This window comes from Malaclemys terrapin, chromosome 1, assembly GCF_027887155.1.
Source record: "Malaclemys terrapin pileata isolate rMalTer1 chromosome 1, rMalTer1.hap1, whole genome shotgun sequence".
Classification (NCBI taxonomy): Eukaryota; Metazoa; Chordata; order Testudines; family Emydidae; genus Malaclemys; species Malaclemys terrapin.
Genome location: NC_071505.1, coordinates 312,871,003 through 312,885,933, shown reverse-complemented (window position 1 = coordinate 312,885,933; position 14,931 = coordinate 312,871,003). Strand labels below are relative to the sequence as shown.

At 45.1% G+C, this 14,931-nt stretch overlaps 1 protein-coding gene across 2 annotated transcripts in view; it reads left to right on the top strand.

Moving 5' to 3' along the window:
• Positions 1 to 14,931, top strand: part of IFT88 (intraflagellar transport 88) — a 99,056-nt gene that overhangs the window by 60,766 nt on the left and 23,359 nt on the right. For both annotated transcript variants that reach the window (XM_054015470.1, XM_054015471.1), the window contains 3 exons: positions 9,505 to 9,557; positions 10,732 to 10,797; positions 14,298 to 14,404. In XM_054015470.1, the coding sequence (XP_053871445.1) occupies positions 9,505 to 9,557; positions 10,732 to 10,797; positions 14,298 to 14,404 (226 nt within the window). The remainder of the gene's footprint in view (positions 1 to 9,504; positions 9,558 to 10,731; positions 10,798 to 14,297; positions 14,405 to 14,931) is intronic.

Below are 14,931 nucleotides of genomic sequence, written 5' to 3'. Positions count from 1 at the left end.
TTAGTCAAATATCTTGTATTGAGGGTTTTTCTTCTTGTAATTATATCTCGGAGACATGATACGTTAATTGCCATAAGCTATGTTAGCATTAACTACAGCTTTAGGTATTGTTTCATCAGGTTCTTCACCTTGTATTTGTTTGGAGGGGTGTTTTTGTTTCTATTGGCAGCTCTAATTCAAACAAAAGTAAAAGACTTCCTTTCCATGCTTTCCTCATCTGGTAAAGACAGTTGATTCAACCTCATAAACAAAAGCATCTTTCAGCAATTAATTTTGTTTCCTTGTTCCTATTCTCATAAAAAGAATTGCAGAAAACATTAAATAAAACCACGAACAGTACAATATTAACAGCTAACAATGGATATATGTTGACTAATCTAATTTATTCTGAATTTTATATTTGACCTTAGTAAAACTGTGTTTGTGACGTTTGGCCTTAGTAAAACTGTGTTTGTGCACTTCACAGAATGAGCTACTTAAGGTAGTCTGCATATTTTATTCTAGACTTACAAAGGGAGTTTAACATACATGTGACCTACATGTAAAAATTAGGCCAAATTTGAAACTGGAGCTCAGAGTTCAACCAAAATTATTTATAGCTATAGAAAAATACATATTTCCTCATAATATTTCCATGTGGAATTTGTGTCAACAGACAAGCTAAAATTCATATAACCCCGTGAAATCCAGAGGTAGCATTTCTCTTTTTGTGTGTTTTGGGAATCCTATCCAAAATCAGACTGAGCCAAACTCCGTTATTACTTGGCTTGTTTATGATGATCTAAAATTTGACCGACTGTCTGATTCATGTATGGCACTAAGGTTAAAATACCCCTGAAAGTACAAGGAACTATTTATGTGTTTGGGCAATCCAGACACCATTCAAGAAAAGACTATACTGCAGAAAGGTTATTAAAAATGCAGCAGAAATTAATATTTTAATTGAATGGGAAAGGTGGTGTGTGTGTGTATATGTGTGTGTGTGTGTGTATGTATGTGTGTATATATAATAAAATTATTAACAAAAAATGGTTTAAAATAATTTAAAACAAATAGGCTAGGGTTAAATGTAATAAAAAGGGAAAAAAGGCAAGAGTTAAACTCAAATGTTTGAGTAAATTGTAAACAAAAATAGAAAGACTAGGGCTAAATGCAAAATATATATAGAATAAACACAAGAGTTCACATAATTTAAAAAAAATAGGCAAGGGGATAATCATAAATAACCAAACAAAAAAATGAAAATAAAACTGGAATTAACAGGACTTTTGCCTATCGCCACCCTGGCAAAATTGCCTGTATTTTTGGATTCTTTCTCCCACCTTTTGTCTGCATTGTCTGTGTAGATTGTAAATTCTTTGGGGCAGAGATTTCTCTGTGCGTTTGTACATCACATGTACATTGGGGCCTCAAATACTGGCACTAACCACAGAACAAATAAATTATTATTAATAATAATACTAAAAGCACAAGTTTGATTTTATATATATATATATATATATATATATAAACTCTTATATTGAGACATTGGCTCCCCATTGATTATCTGATCCAATTCAAGATCATGTTCCTGATCTCCAACACACTCAGGCGTGGTCTACACTACGGGGTTAAGTCGAATTTAGCCACGTTAGGTCGATTTAAAAATAACCGCATCCACACAACCAACCCCGTTCCGTCAATCTAAAGGGCTCTTAAAATAGACTTCTCTACTCCTCCCCGGTGAGGGGAGTAGCGCTAAAATTGACCTTGCTGGGTTGAATTTGGGATAGTGCGGATGCAAATTGACAGTATTGGCCTCCGGGAGCTATCCCAGAGTGCTCCATTGTGACTGCTCTGGACAGCACTTTGAACTCCGATGCACTAGCCAGGTACACAGGAAAAGCCGTGGGAACTTTTGAATTTCATTTCCTGTTTGGTCAGCATGGCGATCTCAGCAGCACAGGTGACCATGCAGTCCCAGAATCACAAATGAGCTCCAGCATGGACTGAAAGGGAGACACTAGATCTGATTGCTGTATGGGGAGAAGAATCTGTGCAGGCAGAACTCCAATCCAGAAGAAGAAATGCAAATATATTTGCCAAAATCTCACAGGACATGTTGGACAGAGGCTACACCAGGGACACACAGCAGTGCTGCGTGAAAGTTAAGGAGCTCAGCAAGCCTACCAAAAGACAAAGGAGGCAAACGGTCGCTCCAGGTCACAGCCCCACACATGCCACTTCTGTGAACAGCTGCATGGCATTCTAGGGGGGGACGCACCACTATCCCACCACTGTCCGTGGACACCTGCAAGGGGGGAGTCTCACGGACAACAGAGGAGGATTTTGCAGATGAGGAAGAGGAGGAGGAGAATGCGCAGCAGGCAAGTGGTGAATCCGTTCTCCCCAGCAGCCAGGAACTTTTCATCACCCTGGAGCCAATACCCTCCCAAGGTGGGATCCCCAACCCAGAAGCCAGAGAAGGCACCTCTGGTGAGTGCACATTTGTAACTACAGTACAGCGTTTAAAAGCAATAGTGTTCATGGTCACCTGGTTGAAATAGGGGAATTTTTGTAAGGGAACAGTAAAAGGACCCCGTTCATGCTGGGCTGTTTGTGCTTGGCTAAAAGGGATCATCCCGGAGAATAGCCACGCGGCGGGGGGTGGGGGTAGGGATCATCCCAGAGAATAGCCGTGGGGTGGGGGTTGGTGTGTGCTGCACATCTACCTGAATACTGCAGCCCTTCCTTTTTAAATGTGAAACCCAACCCATTGCTTGCTCTGGGAAAGGGGGGCGCTGCAGTTTGAAAACATTCCCACGTTATGAAGGCGTAAGAAGCTAACCCAATTTTACTCTCCCTTTTTATCTCCCCCCGGGTGCAAATGTTTCTATGCTCCCCCTATCATCTCCGTCTCTGTGGTTATCGCAGATTAGAAGGTGAAAAAATGCACTCACCATGACATGTTTTCCGAGCTGATGCAGTCCTCCCACACTGATAGGGCACAGCTCAATGCATGAAGGCATTCAGTGGCAGAGGCCAGGTGAGCGTGAAAAGCGGAGGCAGGATGCAATGCTGAGGCTAATGGGGGAGCAAACGGACATGCTGAAGCGTCTGTTGGGGTAGCAAACAGACATGATGAAGCATGTGTTAGAGCTGCAGGAAAGCCAACAAGAGCACAGACCCCAGCTGCATCCACTGTATAACTGCCTACCCTCCTCCCCATGTTCCATAGCTCCTCACCCAGACGCCCAAGAACACGGGGAGAGGGGAGGCTCCAGGTACCCAGCCACTCCACTCCAGAGGATGGCCCAAGCAACAGAAGATTGATTTGTAGTGTCGCTACAATAAACAATGTGGCCTTGTCCTTCCCTCCTCTCCCACCCCACCTTGTCCGTTATCTAATTTTTAAAAAAAAATTATTAAAGAAAGAATGCATGGTTTCAAAACAATAGCTACTTTATTTCGATGCGGGGAGGGTGGTTGGCTTACAGGGAATTAAATCAACAAAGGGAGCGGTTTTGCATGAAGGAGAAACACACACAACTGTCACACTGAAGCCTGGCCAGTCATGAAACTGGTTTTCAAGCCTCTCTGATGCGCTGCGCGCCTAGCTGTGCTCTTCTAATTGCCCTGGTGTCTGGCTGCTCATAATCAGACGCCAGGCAATTTGTCTCAACCTCCCACCCCATCATAAACGTCTCCCCCTTACTCTCACAAATATTATGGAGCACACAGCAAGCAGCAATAACAATGGGAATGTTGGTTGCGCTGAGGTCTGACCTAGTCAGCAAACAGCGCCAGCGGCTTTTAAATGTCCAAAGGCACATTCTACCACCATTCAGCACTTGCTCAGCCTATAGTTGAACTGCTCCTTACTATTGTCCAGGCTGCCGGTGTAAGGTTTCATGAGCCGTGGGAGCAAGGGGTAGGCTGGGTCCCCAAGGGTAACTATTGGCATTTCAACATCCCCAGTGCTAATTTTCTGGTCTGGGAAGTAAGTCCCTTCTTGCCGCTGCTCGAACAGCCCAGAGTTCCTAAAGATGCGAGCGTCATGCACCTTTCCCGGCCATCCCACATTGATGTCGGTGAAACGTCCCTTGTGATCCACCAGTGCTTGCAGCACCATTGAGAAATACCCCTTGCGGTTTATGTACTGGTTGGCAAGGTGGTCTGGTGCCAAGATGGGGATATGCATTCCGTCTATCGCCCCACTACAGTTAGGGAACCCCATTGCAGCAATGGAGAAGGGGGGAGGGATAGCTCAGTGGTTTGAGCATTGGCCTGCTTAACCCAGGGTTGTGAGTTCAGTCCTTGAGGGGGCCATTTAGGGATCTGGGGCAAAAATCTGTCTGGGGATTGGTCCTGCTTTGAGAAGGGAGTTGGACTAGATGACCTCCTGAGGTCCCTTCCAACCCTGATATTCTATGATTCATCCACTATGACCTGCACATTTCCCAGAGTCACTACCCTTGATAACAGAATGTCAACGATTTCATTGGCTACTTGGATCACAGCAGCCCCCACAGTAGATTTGCCCATCCAAATTGATTCCTGACTGACCGGTAGCAGTCAGGCGTTGCAAGCTTCCACAGGGCTATCGCCACTCGCTTCTCAACTGTCAGGGCAGCTCTCATCTTGGTATTCCTGCACTTCAGGGTGGGGGAAAGCAACTCACAGAGTTCCAGGAAAGTGGCTTTATGCATGTGAAAGTTTCACAGCCACTGTGAATCATCCCATACCTGCAACACTATGCGGTCCCACCAGTCTGTGCTTGTTTGCCTGGCCCAGAATCGGCGTTCCACTGTATCAACCAGCCCCAGTGCCACCATGATGTCCCAATTGCCACAGCCCATGCTTTCAGGAACATCTGTGTCCATGTCCTCATCAAAATCCTCCTCATGCTGGCATCTCTTAGCCCGGTTCTGCATATACTCAAGGATAATGCACAAGGTGTTTACAATGCTCACAACAGCAGCGGTGACGGTGAGCTGAGTGGGCTCCATGCTTGCCGTGGTATGGTATCTGCAGGAAAGCAGGAGAGCAGAGTTGCAGCGGAAGCAATGGATGATGACGGTTAGCACCGCACAGATTTCTGACAATTTGGAGAAATTTGCTATTGAGACTGAACTCATTTACAAGAGCAGGAGAGCAGAGTTGCAGCAGAAGCTGTGGATGACGACGGTTAGCAGTCCTACTGCACCGTCTGCTGACAGCAGCACCCAGGACACGACAGCAGCGGTGACGGTGAGCTGAGCTGAGCGGGCTCCATGCTTGCCATGGTATGGTGTCTGCACAGGAAAAAAAGGGGTGAAACGATTGTCTGACGTTGCTTTCATGGAGGGAAGGGCTACTGACGACATGTATTCAAAACCACCCGCGACAATGTTTTTGCCCCACCAGGCATTGGGAGCTTAACCCAGAATTCCAATGGGCAGCGGAGACTGCGGGAACTGTGGGATAGCTACCCACAGTGCACCGCTCCGTAAGTCAATGCTAGCCCACCGTAGTGAGGATGCACTCCACTGACTTAATGCGCTTAGTGTGGATATACGCAATCAACTGTATAAAATCGATTTCTAAAAATTGACTTCTATAAAATCATCCTAATTTCATAGTGTAGACATACACTCAGCTACCTAACAACCACCTTTATCCCCATGACTAGGATGTCCACCATAGCTCCACAATTCATGAGAAATGGAGACCGCTTTCTTGGCTGGCCCACTACTGTTGGGTACTTCCTTCCTCATGAGACCAGAATGACCTGAAATCTCACCATCTCCAGGATGACATACAAAAACCATCTGTCAACTTTTCCTTTACAAATAATAATGAAAGTCATCAGCAAAAACCTTTCATCTTGTAGTTAAGATTGAGACAGTATATTTATATGACTCTTCTACAAACTTTATAACAAGAAAATTACAATTACAAAAGAATCCCAAACATTAAATATAGAAATTAATAGTTAAAGTAATTTATAGAAATATTCCATTATCCCTTTTGTCCTTGCAGTCAGGTCCACATGGGAAGTTCCTTGTATTTAAAGCCCCATTTACTAACATATACTACTATATAGAAAGTCTAAAAATAATTGAAATTAAATTCTAGTAAAATGCTCAAAATGAAGTTCTACTTTCCCACTGGTTACTGTGGTTGTTATTAATTGTAAGGAAAGGATTGGTACCCTAAACAAAAACAAATGCAGCATCAGCATGCAGCTCTAGACACAACAGACACAGAAAGGGGAAGGAAACAATGTTAATCAAAATGGCATCTTCAGCACTGGACATTGCTTGGTAACTGAAGTCTTGTTGTTTGCCTCAGGCCTCAATTTCTCCAACTAGTCATTTACTACCAGGAAATTCCCACCCCACTGGCTTCTTTTATAAAATAAATAGCTTTAAAAACTGGAGACAAACCAGTGAACGTATTTGTGAAACACTGATTTAAAGACTTGCTATCATGCTGTTCAGTGAAGCTGCCAACCCCTTAAAAATTTGTAATGCAGTCAGGCTCTTGGGTCACGTATGTTGGCACTCTTAGTCCATTTTAAAACACTGGAAAGAAAACAGCTGAAACTAGAAAAAATTCATACTGATTTCATAATCTTCTTCTGGCACAGACCTAAACATTTAAGGCCTAATTCTCTAACCACTCAATGCATGAAACTTCGTGTATTGCATATGGATTGAAAAGTATCTGTGAATTATTAACCTCTGAAATTCTTGATTTTTCTGTGTAATTACAGTATCTGTGAGAATTCATTTTCCAGGAGAGGAGATTGTTAATTATAGCTAACAGAACATAAATATTTGGGAGTTTGGCGCTAAAACTTGTACATGCTATTTGCAAGTTGTTAATCCTAAAAATATGCCACAGTCATTAAACAGCTGTTATTATGCTGATTGTAAATAAAATAACATTTAAATGGTAACTTTGCCTCAACCCTGATCCCCAGTTCTCAATTCTGTTTTAGTGGAATATTAATTCCAATCATTCAGTGATATTTTATATTTAAATCACCCCCTTTAACTTGCATTTTAAGATGTATTTTGAAATGAATTGAGAATTGTGTTTTTGAGAAGCTTGCAGGGGCAAATTTTAGCAACATATGCAATTCAAACAGTATAAGGAGTTGTGGAGCTTAATTCTGGGCCCTAAAAATGTAGGATTTTCATACCAAGTTGCCTAGGGTTACCATTCGTCCGGATTCCCCCGGACATGTCCGGCTTTTCTCAGTTAAAAATAGCGTCTGGGGGGAATTTGTAAATGTCCGGACTTCCCCCCCATGCAGAGTGTGCACGGCTGACAGTGCAGCCGGACGGATGGTGCCACTTGCATGGAGCTCCGGCAGCCAGAGAGAGCCCCTCCTCCGCTTCCCCCTCCTCTCTCCTGCAGCTGAGATCACTCCCCTCCTCTCTCTCCCTCCCTCCCGCTCCCTGCATTCGCGGCCGGCCGTTTGCAACCGGCCTCCGGCAGTCTGGAGCTCTTCCCCCTGCCCAGCAGCACTCTGCAAGGGCGGGAACCAAGCTATGCGCTCTGTGGGGGAGCGCGGCAGCGTGTCGGGCTGCGCGTGGAGCCCGACACGCTCTTCTGAGTGGCACGGTAAGGGGGCCAGGGGGTCGGAGAAGGGGCAGGGAGGTTCTGGAGGGGGCAGTCAAGAAACAGGGAGCAGGGGGAGGGTTGGATGGGTCGGGAGTTCGGGGGGGGCTGTCTGGGGGTGTAAGGTTTTGGGCAGTCAGGGTACAGGCAGGGGGTAGGGTCCTGGGGGGCAGTTAGGGTGGGGGGGTCTCAAGAGGGGGCAAGGAACAGGGAGGCTTAGGTAGGGGGGGTTCTGGAGGGCAGTTAGGAGCAGGGGTCCAGGAGGGGGCAGTCAGGGGACAGGGAGCAGAGGGGTTTAGATGGGTCGGGAGTTCTGGGGAGGGCTGTCGGGGTGGGGAGTGGTTGGATGGGGCGCGGGAGTCCCTGGTGTCTGTCTGGGGGTTGGGGGAGGATAAGGGTTGGGGCAGTCAGGGGACAGGTAGGGGATAGAGTCCTAGGGGGCCAGTTAGGATGGCACTTCCCCTTCCGGGCTCCGGGTGTGCTGGGGAAGCGCCCGGCCGGGGGCAGGGTCTGGAGGTCTGGGGGCTGCCCGGCAAACTGTGAAGCCGGTAGCACTTGGGCAGCTCCGCTCTTCAGCTGCACAGAGCTGAGGTGTCTGGGGGGAGCAGCAGCAGCCGCCGCTGTGGAGGAATCCGCCTGCAGCTCCCCCCAGACACCTCAGCTCTGTGCAGCTGAAGAGCGGAGCTGCCCCAGCGCTACCGGCTTCACGGTTTGCTGGGCAGCCCTCAGACCTCCAGACCCTGTGCCCCCGGCCGGGTGCTTCCCCTCCTGGGCTCCGGCTGCACCGGGGAAGCACCCAGCCGGGGGCGCAGGGTCTGGAGGCTGCCCAGCAAACCGTGAAGCCGGTAGCGCTTGGGCAGCTGTTTCGCAGCTGGGAGGGAGGAGGGGGAATGCGGGGCGCTCAGGGAAGGGGTGGAGTTGGGGCGGGGCCAGGGCCCTGTGGAGTGTCCTCTTTTTTTTTTAAATGAGGAAATACGGTAACCCTAAAGTTGCCTACTAATAATTTTTATTACAATCGAGGTGTGTTAGGTGCTCTCTTGGATTCCATTGCTGTGTGCAGCAGGCACACATGTGCTGCAACTGAGAAATATGCAGCAGACTTGTCTTACATAAGCTTATTTTGCAGAACACTAGACTGCAAACAGAGAAATTATTTGGAGATCAAATTGGCTTGACCTGTGGTTGAATAAAAATAAATAAATAAATAATGGACGAACAGTACAGCCAGGAAGGTAAAGAAAAATGCTAGATTTCCACTAGAGAAGCCTCCCTACAAATTGTTAGAATGCAATATCATCTTGGCAGGGGTGGCGCTATGTTTTTTTGCCGCCCCAAGCACAGCAGTCAGGCGGCCTTCGGCGGCATGCCTGCAGGCAGTCCGCGGTCACGCAAATTCGATGGCGTTTCTGTGGGTGATCTGAGAGTCCCGCGGCTTCCGCCGAAACTGCAGGACCAGCGGACCTCCCGCAGGCACGCCGCCGAAGGCCGCCTGACTGCTGCCGCACTCACAGGGACTGGCAGGCTACCCCCCACGGCTTGCCGCCCCAGGCACGTGCTTGCTGCACTGGTGCCTGGAGCTGCCCCTGCTTCTAGGACATATTAACAATCAGGACTATACAGTCCAAAGAGCTTTCCACATATGGTTTCGGTCAGCTTTGAAGAATTGACATGGCAACTTACCAGCCCACACATAGCTATATCTTTATTATCTTTTAACTTGCTAATAATGAAAAAATGCTGTTAGTTTATGTGCCCTTCCTAGAAAGGATTCACCCTGAGTGAGCGACAAGTAGAATTTTGTGAGACTGGTTTAATAGTGGATGTACACCAATATTTTGAACTTCACAGAACAATTCGTCTATTTCATCATTTGCTAGTACGGTGTACTAAATGTTTTTATTTATTTATACATAGACCAACACAAGTGAAATGGCAATTGATGGTTGCTAGTTGTTACAGAAGAAGTGGTAAGTGTTTCTACTTGTTCTGTGATTTTTTTTTATAATTGGTATTTTTTTTAATTTATATATTTTGAATTTTTATCTACTGATCTTTTGTACATCTTCTCGATGAGTTCTTGGTTCTAAAATCTCCTTAGCCTGTAGCATGCTTCTGCTTTGTGAATTTTCTGTATAACAAAGCATGACCTTCCTTGAAGTTCTGGATTTAATTACTCCTCTTTGTACTGTCTTGTACTTATGAGTGGAGCAGTCCTGTGCAAGTAAAGAACAGGCCAAACTAGTGTAAATAGTCATATTGTATTTGATTTATGTCAGAGCACCATATGATGTCACAATAGCCAAGTAGGAAGTTTCTAGAGTTGCTCAGCTGAACAGACCACATTTACAATATATGTAGTGGGTACACTTTCTAGATATTAAAAAAATTTGAAAATTTAAATTGTACAAACAGAATACACACTGCCGCTTTGAGACTGAGCTCTCACCTGCTGAATTTTATAACTGGGATTCTACAATCTGAATCTGCTATTGATCATAACCACACTGGGACAGAGACCGTGTCTTCCTCTTTGTATTGTTCCGCACCAAAACACTTAAGATATTTTAATAAATAATACTTTTCTTTCATGCTGTCCCATTGTTCCCACTCTTTCCCTTGCTCCTTTAGAGCCTCACAGAGAAGAACCGAATGACAAATTTGCAGATTTTCTTATGTTGTTTGCCCAGTTACCTGATTCTATGGGATGGGGGAGTAGAAGCTGGGTGACTATGTGAATTGAAAGATAAAGTCAGCACCCAACCAAAATCCAGCACAGAAGAGCTTTCCCAGCAAAGGAGCAAGACAGCTTGGCCACCATTATGTTCATTAGATATGCTGGGAAAATCCCCAGTATGAATTGGAATGTGCTGGTAGGACAGTTTGAGCCCCACCCATCATTTAAAAAAAATGTTTGAATTTTTTTTCAGCTGTTCACAACCAGCCTTAATTATTATAGTCAGGTAATAATTAAAGAATGCCAACTTTAACTGCATCAGTTGTGATCTAGGATTATTAAACCACATACTCTTAAAAATAAAGCAGCTGAAAAAAGCTGGAAGGTACCAAGTCACATCAGTTTCTGGTCTGATACTGTGCCATTGTACATGCGTGTGTGTGTGATGTTGTTTATTTTGTTTGCAGGTAACTACCAAAAAGCTCTAGATACATATAAGGAGATACACAGAAAATTTCCAGAGAATGTTGAATGTAAGTTGTTTCATTGAGTGGTGCAGCTTTCAAGGTAAAGGAAACTCTATGCCAGTGGTCCCCAACCTTTTTTGTCTGGCAGGCGCCAGACGACGAGCCACGGAGGATCGTGGCAGCGGACGAGTATCCGCCAAAATGCCACCAACAAGCGGCAATGTCAATAGGCGTTGCTGCTGAAATGCCGCCGACAAGCAGCGTCATCCAGAGGTGTTGGCGGCATTTTGGCGGCGACGCCTCTGGATGACGCTGCTTCTCAGCGGCATTTCGGCGGATGCTCGTCCGCCGGCCAGTACACGGGTGCACTTAGACGCCCCGGCGGGCGCCATGGCACCCGTGGGCACCATGTTGGGGACCCCTACTCTACGCTATATTGAATATATCTATTAGTAATCCATATTATGTAAGTATTTTAAAGATAGAAAATATTCTCACAGACTGCCTTCTTTCCCAATACTAATTCTGAACATTCCTTGTGGACTAGGGCTTGACTAAAGTAATACTAGGGCAATATTGAGGAAAGAAGATGAAAATAAACTTGCTTACTGACATCCTTTCTCCTATCTTCTTCCTGCAGTTTTATAACTGTTCTGTTTATTTACTCTTCCAGGTACATCTACACTTAAACCGCTACAGTGGCACAGCTGCAGCTGTTCTGCTGTAGTGCTTGAGTGTAGACACTACCTATGCTGATGGGAGGAGTTCTCCTATCAGCGTAGGTTATCCACCTCCCTTATGGCCATTGTAGCACTTCTGGTGAAGATGCTCTAATAACTCCACCTCCATGAGAGGCGATAGCTATGTCAGCGGGAGAAGCTCTCCTGCTGACATAGCGCTGTCTACATGGGGATTATGGTCAGTATAATTACATTGCTCAGGGGGGTGGATTTTTCATACCCCTGAGTGACATAGTTATACTGAAGGAAGTGTGTAGTGTAGCCCTTAGCCTGAGAGTCAGTAGTTAGGTCTCCAGAATTCTTCCATCGACCTAGTGCTGTCTACACTAGGGGTCAGGTCAGCATAGCTGTGTATCTCAGGGGAGTGGATTTGTCACCCCTGAGAGATGTAAGTTCCCAGTGTAGACCAGCCCTTTAAGTTCTGTGTGTGTACTTACAGAAACATCCGTTGTTACCTGTAGACCCTACTACTGTCATCTCCCCAGACCAGACTGTTTCTCTTCTTGTGTTTGACATCCTTCCATTTTATAGTCTACAAATCTTACTGTGGTTAAAAGTTTTACCAAAACCAAGTATCCCAAAAAGGCATGAAGCATTTTTTTAAAGTTTAGTTGTTCAAGTAGTCTCTGGAAACCCTTAGAGAGTGCCAGACTGGGGATACATGGTAGCAGGAAACATCACTTCGTGAAGACTGATAGATGCTTCACCACTGGCAGAAACAGCTCTGTGGGTGAATGGAAGAGCATCACAGAGCATGGTTTGGGAACCATTGCTCTATGTTGCCGTAGCAGCCTCCTTACCTCACTTATTGTTTAAAACCTCAGTACTACAACAGTCAGTTTGCCACTTACCAGAATTACATTTTTAAACAGTTTAAGGCAGAACATTTACTATATTTTAAAAGTAGACTTGCAGCATTTTTTTCAGCTACTACACCTCTACCCTGATATAATGTGACCCGATATAACACGGGTTCGCATATAGCGCGGTAACCCCGGGGCTCCGGCAGCAGGGCTTGTGCGGCGCTTTAAAGGGCCTGGGGCTCTGGCTGCTGCGGGGAGCCCAGAGCCCTTTAAATCACCGCTGGAGCCCTGCCGCCGCTACCCCGATATAACAGGGTTTCACCTATAACGCGGTAGGGATTTTTGGCTCCTGAGGACCACGTTATATCGGGGTAGAGATGTGTAATTTTACCAGGTTTCCTAAATTCTCTTGAAGAGTAGGCTTTACGGAGGTCTACTGCAGTAGAAAAACAAAACTTTTGCCTCAGTTTAAGTCAACAATGGCAACACAAGTTTTGCAAAATGATTTCTCACTTTAAGATCTATAGGTAAAAAAATATAAGGCATGTTAATATTTGTAGTGTGTGAATCAAAGGAGTGGACTGTTTTTGAAAATCTTTCAGTAATTCTAACATTCTTTGAACATTGCCGGCACAAATCCATGACACTGAGGATGCAGTACAGAACTACTAGGAAAGTTGTCACTGTTCATCATTCCACTGTTCTATTAATTTCTAAAGGCAATGAGTCAGAAGCTCTCTCATCTCCCTGTGCTTCATCAGCTGTTAAATCACCTTTTAACTAGTTGTTGAGGTTTTCTTCTGTTTACTGGTTATTGATAGTTTAGCGTCGTATTTAGATAGGTGTCATTCCATGCTGCTGTGCACAGAGACAGTGGCAGCTCTTTTCCAAATTGGGGACTGTGGCTCAAAGGAGTTCTCTCTTCCCCTAAGTCCTTCCTATTTTATCATACAAGTCTGGTCTACACTGAAAAGTTATATCAACATAGTTACATCCGTCAGGGGTGTGAAAAAACCACACCCCTGACTGGCATAGCTATTCTGACAAAAACCCCAGTGTAGACACAGCTATGTCAAAATAGAAGAGGGCTTTGTTGAGGGAAGTGATGTTCCTACAGTGACAGAAAAACCCCTTCTGTCAGTGTAGGCTGCGTCTGCACTACAGGGCTATGCCGGCATTCCTACACCAGCATAGCTATCTCTACACTAGCACTTTTGTCGGTAAAACTTTTGTCAGTCAGGGGTGTGAAAAAGCACACCCTTGACTGACATGAGTTTCACCGACAGAAGAGACGGTATGTCGGCAGGAGATGCTCTCCCGCAGACATAGCTGCTGCTGCTCTTTGGGGGTGGTTTAATTATGCCGACGGGAGAGTTATCTCCATCGGCATAAAGTGGCTACACAGGAGACCTTACAACAGCGCAGCTGCAGCAGTACAGGTGTGCTGCTGTAAGGTCTGTGGTGTAGACACAGCCATAGTCTCCATAGCATAGACAACCATAGTCACATTTAGCCTTCATATCAATTTTTGAACTCTATAGAGATTGATATTAACGCAGGAGCTAAAAGGCCACCCACCATGCGTCAGAAGTGCTGACTCAACACTGGAGTAATTAGAAAATGTAACTATGCTAGTGTCCATTCTTTTCAGCTCATTTGGCATTGATGACTTATTTTCAATAAAATGCTATTGGGGAATGGTTTTGCGATAGCAGTTTAGCATATGTATAATGCTTTTTATTTTCGAGGCATTTCACAAACACTAAGTAACTAAATTTCACAACACCCCTTGGGTATTATTAACCATTCTACAGTCAATCACAGAAAAGTTAAAATTGCTTGCATAAGATTCCAGTCTGAGTTGCTGGGATTAGAAAGCAGGAACCCCTGATCCCCAGTCCTTTGCTATGTCCAGAAGACCATGCTGCTACTCTATAAATTCAGTTTTACTAGGTTAAACACACTGCTATTTTTTCACCTGCTTTCAAGCCCTTTTCTAAATATATTTTTAATGTACAATTAGGTCTACGGTTCTTAGTTCGTCTCTGCACAGATATGGGGCTGAAAGAAGTTCAAGAATATGTGACAAAGCTCAAGAGAGTGGAAAAACTAAAAGAAATAAGGGAACAGGTATGTTTGTTTTCTCCTATGAAAAGTGGATTATTTTTTCATTTTCATTATGTAGCTTCACTGCCTAGCAAAATGAACAGTAAAATAATATTTGCTATAATACTTTAGCCTAGCTAGAGTGTACCTTCACTTCCTGGTGTACAGACGTTTAAGTTGGTTTTGCCATAACTCTTGGATTCTTTGGTTTTCAGAGGTTTAAATATAGATGCATTCTGTAAGGGTACAAGGCACATCTAGTCAACGTAACATTCTGCCTTAATGAAGTTTTTGGGCAGTGAATTTCCCTTGGCTTTGAGGAAGTGGTAGTAGTGAAGGGGGTGTGACGGGGGGCACAAGACAGGTTACTGGGACTACCTCACTGTCACTCAGCTATCAGCTCTGCCCTCCATCGTGCCCCCCCAGTAGGATCAAGGGCAGGTAGGAAGGCAATAAACAGAAGCCTGTGAAGAGCACATCCACCAGATGGTGGTAGCAAGGGTGAGAGGGAGCCCCAAAGTCTGTACTCCACTTTTGGGACTAGCATAGGG